This window comes from Camelina sativa, chromosome 9 (assembly GCF_000633955.1).
Source record: "Camelina sativa cultivar DH55 chromosome 9, Cs, whole genome shotgun sequence".
Classification (NCBI taxonomy): Eukaryota; Viridiplantae; Streptophyta; class Magnoliopsida; order Brassicales; family Brassicaceae; genus Camelina; species Camelina sativa.
The window spans coordinates 35,297,131-35,304,086 of NC_025693.1; the positions used below are offsets into that span (position 1 = coordinate 35,297,131).

The 6,956-nt window shown below is 37.9% G+C and overlaps 2 protein-coding genes and 1 non-coding gene across 3 annotated transcripts; 2 read left to right on the forward strand and 1 right to left on the reverse strand.

The window, feature by feature from the left end:
* On the forward strand, positions 143 to 216 carry TRNAV-AAC. Its single transcript has one exon. It is a non-coding gene; the product is annotated as a tRNA-Val (tRNA).
* LOC104714229 (E3 ubiquitin-protein ligase RGLG2) lies at positions 1,600 to 4,530 on the forward strand. The gene is made up of 11 exons (XM_010431519.1): positions 1,600 to 2,129; positions 2,426 to 2,510; positions 2,595 to 2,735; positions 2,820 to 2,933; positions 3,009 to 3,106; positions 3,188 to 3,267; positions 3,364 to 3,469; positions 3,558 to 3,685; positions 3,800 to 3,917; positions 4,000 to 4,056; positions 4,164 to 4,530. Exons 1-11 carry the CDS (start codon positions 1,926 to 1,928, stop codon positions 4,245 to 4,247), a joined length of 1,215 nt encoding a protein of 404 aa, XP_010429821.1. The 5' UTR covers positions 1,600 to 1,925; the 3' UTR covers positions 4,248 to 4,530.
* LOC104714228 lies at positions 4,475 to 5,769 on the reverse strand. The gene is made up of 2 exons (XM_010431518.2): positions 5,481 to 5,769; positions 4,475 to 4,878 (listed from the first exon to the last, which is right to left on the reverse strand). The coding sequence occupies exons 1-2, from the start codon at positions 5,679 to 5,681 to the stop codon at positions 4,699 to 4,701; spliced, it is 381 nt and encodes a 126-aa protein (XP_010429820.1). The 5' UTR covers positions 5,682 to 5,769; the 3' UTR covers positions 4,475 to 4,698.

A 6,956-nucleotide genomic window follows, 5' to 3' on the forward strand; every position in this document is an offset into this window, starting at 1 on the left:
ATCGACATGCAAACAAGAAAAGTCGATTCTGTTTATACAATCGCAAACGCACTGTTTAGTTAACTACTGATCTCAATTAAAAAGTAGTACAAAAAAAAGAATAACAGTGATAAAATAAGTTATGAGAAGATTTTGGCAAAAAGGTTTCGTGGTGTAGTTGGTTATCACGTCAGTCTAACACACTGAAGGTCTCCGGTTCGAACCCGGGCGAAGCCATTCTCAAGTTTTTTTTTTATTAGCACAGACACCAAAAAAGAAAGAAGAATCAAGTTACGAAAAAAAAAAAAAAAGTTAGCAAAAACAGTTACTGACGAAACAAAATATACGATAGATAAAGCAAGTGTGGAAGTGGAACCTTTTATTTTAAAAACTTTTGTTTTCTTTTCGTCCATACACATGTGATGTGATTATACACTGTTTTGGTTTATTTTATTTTCTTTGGTATAGGGCAAAGATCAATAAAATTGTCCGAATACAAATTGATTGACGACAAAAAAAAAAAAGAAAAAAAAACAAATTGATTATGTGGGGACACGTGCCCATTCCTTAATACTTGTTGGGCCATGATGGAATTTATGGGCTGAGAACAAAGTTTCTTTCGACCCCCCACATCTGGAACCAGATAGATAAGTGATTGCCATCTCCAAGTCACCACGGTAGTTCTTATAGATGACACGCGTTAGTATACACATTTTTTTTATTATCCATCACTCCTTCAATTAATTTTGTAATTATTCGATTGTTTATTTAATTCAGTGTAAATATTCATGTCGCAGGCAGTCATATTCTAGTGAGTCGTCCTGGTGTTGGTCGAAACCCTAAGGCCTAAGACATGGGATGAGCCACTCATCTACAGGCCCGAGCGTCACATAACCGGCAACGAAGTGGTGTTGACTGAACCAGACTTACGACTTGTTTCATTTGGAACTGGTAGGCGCGGCTGCGTTGGAGCGAAGCTTGGAACCTCGATGATTGTTACGTTGTTGGGTAGGCTTCTCCAAGGGTTCGACTGGACCATTCCTCCTGTTGAATTGTTCTTTCATGTTTCTTACTTGTAAAAAATCCTCCTTATAAGATAAGGAGGTGCAGTTGTTTTTGAGTTTAGCTATTTAAATCCCTATAAAATAAGAAGAACAGAGGTACGGTTTTGTTCAATTCGTTTTGCTCTGTAGTCTGTTTTCCACATTAACCGCACCGCATTTAATCATTTATTGTTATGTCATGTATGGATTAAATTTGAATTAGTTTTCGTGATGTTGTCGTTTGTTTCGTTGGTCTCTGAACTGAACCATAAACATTTCATGAATGAATCAGCCCATAACGTTGTTAAAAAAAAAAAAGGAATCAGACCATAAACGTACATAAAAGGCCCAGCCCAGTATTGTCCCGCCGTTTAATTTCGGTAAAGTAAGCTTCAAGAAACGGGTGGAGTGCAAAAATGGAGATATTAAACTTGGAAGCTGAGATTAGCATATAATAAGAGAGTATCTAATTCCATCTTTGTTCACAAAGTCATTCTTTTTCTAATTACATCTCCATCACAAAGTCATTCTTTTTTGAATGAATGATATATTTATATCCATCTCATAAGATCTTCAGTGTACAATAATATATAGTTTCATTTTTTCTAGGTTTCGGTACTCATGAGGGTCTATAGTAAAATATGAAGTCCCCATCTGGCCGCGTAAAAACTAGATAACAATTAGAGTGAGTGGTTGACATAACAAAAAAAATAATGATTGTAGCCGCGTAGAGATGAAAATAAATAAAACTAAATTAAGACAGTGAAGCAATAAATGTTTTATTGGGTGTCTTGAAGAGTAGTCTTCTTTAAATATTCCAAGCAAAGGACGAAAACAAAAAAAAAGATTCTATCATTATCAAGAAAAAAACATATTTTCTGAATTCGAAGAAGAAGAAAGGAGATGACTATGGGAAATTTCTTAAAGAGATTTGGAAGTGGAAAAAGCAAAAGCAGTCGGAGTATGAGTATAGGAACGGCGTCGTCTCAATCTAATGAACCATCACCGTCGGATGCTTCAAGTTCAATCTCCACTGCCGACGACAAGACCAACGCCGCCAAGAAGAAGTACGCTCTCATCCCTGATCGCTTCTCTTCCCTCGACCAGGTTCTTGTTTTTTTTTTTTTTTTTTTTCTTTTTCCTTTTTTTTCTCTTGTGTTGACTTGACTTTTGGTTCACAATGGTTTCTGCTCCTTTGATGTTCTTCAAAAAGACTAATACAAGAGGCGTATGATTTTTTATTTTTCTCTTTACTTTTCCATTTTTGCTGACATTGGGACATAAAATGATTTGGTACATTTTCTAGTACTTATGTAAAAAATGTCTTAAAAAAAAAAATTTAGTGAGGAGGACCGTTTGTTCTTGAGTGTTATAATTATGGAATGGTGTGGTGGGTTTAAAAGGTATCAAAAGCTCTAAGAGAAGCTGGTCTTGAATCATCCAATCTCATTCTGGGAGTTGATTTCACTAAGAGCAACGAGTGGACTGGTAAGTAGCTACAATAAATACAAAGTAATTTCATATATTTTTGATGGAAAAATGTAAAAGTGTGGTTATCGTGTTCTGTTTCAGGGAAAACTTCTTTTGATGGAAAGTGTCTGCACGCGCTCGGGGAAACACCAAATCCATACGAAAAGGCCACCTTTGTAATCGGCCAAACGTTGGCTCCTTTCGACGAAGACAATCTCATCCCTTGTTTCGGCTTTGGCGATTGTGAGTGTTTTTTGTTTGTTTTTCCCTTGAAAATATCCATCTTCGATCTCTGTTTCTGAAACTCTGTTTTCTTGCATTATCAAGCAACAACTCACGACGAGGAAGTGTTCGGTTTCCATAGCGACAATTCTCCATGTCATGGCTTCGAAGAAGTCTTAGCATGTTACAGGAGAATTGCACCCGTCTTGCGTCTTTCAGGTCTTTCTTTGAAAATCTAAAATATACCTTCCATAGCTTTTATTACCAAGTCACACAAGCTTCCGTGTTCAAAAGGGCCAACGTCGTATGGACCGCTCATTGATGCTGCCGTTGACATTGTGGAGAAGAACGGTGGACAGTTCCATGTTCTTGTGATCGTCGCGGATGGACAGGTAAATTAAAAAAGCTTTACAAAGAAAAAAGTAAGCGAAGTATGATACCAAAACTTAAAAGGCTACATTCTGAATGCTAAGGTAACGAGAGGTACCGATATGGCCGAGGGAGAACTCAGTCAACAAGAGAAAACAACCATCGACGCTATTGTAAATGCAAGGTAAAACAAATGCAGATTCAGTTTTATTCATTTTTCGCAACTATATTTTGTGGAATCTAAACAGGCCATTTTCGAACCTCCTTTTTTGATCTACAGCTCGTATGCTTTATCGATTGTTTTAGTCGGTGTTGGAGACGGACCATGGGAAGACATGAGGAAGTTCGATGATAAGATCCCTAAGCGTGAATTCGACAACTTTCAGGTACCTTCCCGGTTTTTGTGTTATTTTCCATCTATATGCTCTGCTTCGAGTATCTTCTTGATCTTTATCTTCTCTTCTCTATGCGTAGTTTGTGAATTTCACAGAGATCATGATGAGAAACTCACCAGAGTCTTCCAAAGAAACTGCCTTTGCTCTTGCTGCCCTAATGGAGATTCCCTTTCAGTATCAAGCAGCCATCGAACTCCGCTTACTCGGGTACTTCCATAAGTTTTCACTTATCAACATAAATATAACTTTTGTCTTATTGCTTTTTTTTGTTTGTCTAATTGCTTCTGCTGGTCCTGTCCAATTCTGCACCTGCCTATAAAGGAACCCGACGGGCACAGCTAAGACAGTAGTTCCGAGACCACCACCAATTCCGTACACGCCTCTAACTAATGCTGAACTACCATCAACTGCATCACCTGCATCACCTGAACAAACCCAGGTCTCATAAGTTGCATACTTTACTAATTTTCTGACTTGCCGAATCAACTTCAGTCTCACTCATATGGTATTCCGTTTAACAGAATTGCCCGATTTGTCTGACTAATCGAAAAGACGTGGCTTTCAGCTGCGGCCACATGGTTAGTTTCACCAAGGAATTTTAACTGTTTGCTTTAAGTTAACTCAAACCCATTCCCATCCATGAATAAACCAGTTTTTAACTTACCTTAGCAATTTCCTTATGCAGACTTGTGGAGATTGCGGATCCAAAATATCGAGTTGTCCCATCTGCCGAGTACGGATCACTAGCCGGCTACGGCTTTACACATGATTAATGCCCACAAACTGTCTTCCTGGGCACGGTGTTAGACGTGATAAACGCCGACAAGCTTTATTTATGCACATAAGAAACGGTTGCACATACTGTCCTTCCCCTTTGTAGAATCTACAGTTTGGTTTGCCAACTGTCTCTGACAATGTTCCACAATCAGCATGTACAATGCAATTTCGTATGTACTGTAAAACAATAACCTTACAAGTAAGAATGAAGAAGCAATGTACAAAATATGGGTTTTACACAGTTTTATTCATCATAGCAAAATGTTTTGTAGTAACTGAAGTGGCAGCAGTTGGCATAGCACAAAAGCTGTCTCGCTAGATGCTAGTTACAAAATAAAATAAAAAACATTACAGCCAGTAACAAACATGCCATCTTTGCATCAACGAACGAAAGATTCAAGTGAGGGTCATCCACTAACACAGACTCTTCAAAGAATTCATCCTTACTGAGCTTTGGTTGTCACCGTGTCATCTAGCTTTGGCATTGGTTGGATTCTTTGGTAAGGCTTCCTGGTAAGAGTCTCTCCCCTTAAAGCAGCCACGTATCTGTCGTTTGTATCCTGCTTCTGTTTCAACTCACCGAGATACTCAGCTAGCCTCTCTTGGTTTACTTTACCCATCATCTGCAGAAAAGTCTTGTTCATCAGCAGATGATAACACAAAAAAGATTGAAGCTTTACATAACACAAAAGCGGTTCATGTTTAACAATCAGCCTAAGGTTAACATACGACTAAACTTCAACTGAATCGACATTGTGAAGCAGAGCAAGAACAGAAAAACAGAACCTGCAAAAATGCCTAACTCATCAATCCACCACAACAACTCTAGGGACTCAATCCCATAGGAGCTTTGCAAAGTAGCAGATAACCATGGATTTAAGATTCTCACATAACATAAGCACGAGATTACAACAATCATCAAGATGTTCCACTCATCCTCCAAGAAAAGTTCCACACATCAAGGTAAGCTCTAGAGACTATGTATGAACAAATTGTAACCAATCAAGCTCAAGAATCTCTAGCCTTTCGATTAGCCTCAATAGAAGAAGACCAACTACATGTTTCTATCATCAAACACACCTATTTGAGATCCGATGATTAACGGATACATTTAACAGGTCAGGAATCGCATCAACGACCAACCAAAAATGGTTTAAAGAGAAGAGCAAAATCACAGGGAACAATCAGGAAAGATCTTCGGTAGAGAGATAGGAGAGATACATACGAGGGTGTCGGGGCGAGCGGATTTACGGAGGCGAGCTTCGAGCTCTGGGTTACTGGAATTGGTGACCTGCATAACACCATAGCCAATCACGCCGGGAATGACACCGCATAAAGTAGCGAACGTGAAGAAGAAGGATCTGGAATCTCTCGTCTTCATCACTAGCCATCTCCATGTGTTGCTCTTCTCATACATGAACGACATCTCTCTCCTTCTCTCCGAGTCACCGTTTTTTTTTCTCGCCGGGGGGTTTTCTAGGGTTCTAGATTTCGTGGTCTCAACACATTACAGGTAGACACTTTTGCGTATATGCAAAAAACCTCCCATATTTCTATATATTTATTTCTGGACCCCAAAATACTCTTACCTTTCGGATTTTACCCCTAATAGTTTTGATATTATATCTTAGCCCCTCTAGTTTCTTTAGTTAGGTCAGACGCACTCTAGATTAGTGTTTGTGTCAGAACAACCCTGTATTTTTGGTTTGCGAAAATATTAATTTCTGGATCGGAAAAAAGAAAAATATGTGATAATGTCCGAAAATATTAGTAACGAATTTCACTTACGCGAAATATCCAATAGTGTTATTTTACTACCATCTGTGATATGTTTGGAAAATATTATCATTTTATCACAGACAATAATATCATCTCATATTTACAAAATATGATAAAACAGAATAAAAATGCGGGAAAAGAAATAAAAGGAGAAAAAAGAATGTAAAATCTCTGTTGATTGACCGGATGATAACCAACCCATTGGTCAATTTATTCTTAATGGTAGTTCGTTGATTACAGTCAACTTTATCCGCTTTTCAAGAAGAAAAATAGAGGCATAGAGTAATTGAAGGATGGTCAAGTAATTGTAAACCCATATCAACTCCAACGAAATGTCAAGTAATTGGTTTTTTTTTTTCTAAATTATATATTCTTGATTTAGAACAGTTTCAGTTTTTTTTTCCCCAACAAACGTTTTTTTCTTTCTTTCTTAGTCTTCTTCTCATCATCACGTTTGAAGAATGCTCATGATCATCGAATCAAGAAGAAGAAGAAGATGGATCCAAAGTTATTGTTTTGCTTACCTCAAGGAGATGCATTGTTTAATCCCCTTAATACCTTGTTTATTCAAATGGCTTGCATTCTCGTCTTCTCACAGTTGTTCTATCTCCTTCTTAAACCCTGTGGCCAAGCTGGTCCTGTTGCCCAAATTCTCGTAAGAATATTTTATTTCGTGCGTTACAAGAAACACTCAATTTTTATGGCTGTGGAAAATTTCTAACAATTTTTTTTTTGTTTTTGTTTTTTAGGCTGGGATTGTGTTGAGTCCTGTTCTGCTCTCTAGAATACCCACAGTGAAGGAATTCTTCCTCCAAAAAAACGCAGCAGATTATTACTCTTTCTTCTCGTTCGCTTTGCGAACAGCTTTCATGTTCTTGATCGGTCTTGAAGTAGATCTACATTTCATGAAAAGAAATTTCAA

Excerpts from the sequence above, each read along its gene's own strand:
- LOC104714228 (XM_010431518.2), bottom strand. The coding sequence starts at position 5,681 with ATGTCGTTCATGTATGAGAAGAGCAACACATGGAGATGGCTAGTGATG. Across the intron at positions 4,879-5,480 it reads CCGCTCGCCCCGACACCCTC|ATGATGGGTAAAGTAAACCA; the intron begins GTATGTATCTCT and ends ACTTTTCTGCAG.
- LOC104714229 (XM_010431519.1), top strand. The coding sequence starts at position 1,926 with ATGACTATGGGAAATTTCTTAAAGAGATTTGGAAGTGGAAAAAGCAAA. Across the intron at positions 2,934-3,008 it reads ACCCGTCTTGCGTCTTTCAG|GGCCAACGTCGTATGGACCG; the intron begins GTCTTTCTTTGA and ends CGTGTTCAAAAG. Across the intron at positions 3,268-3,363 it reads GACGCTATTGTAAATGCAAG|CTCGTATGCTTTATCGATTG; the intron begins GTAAAACAAATG and ends TTTGATCTACAG.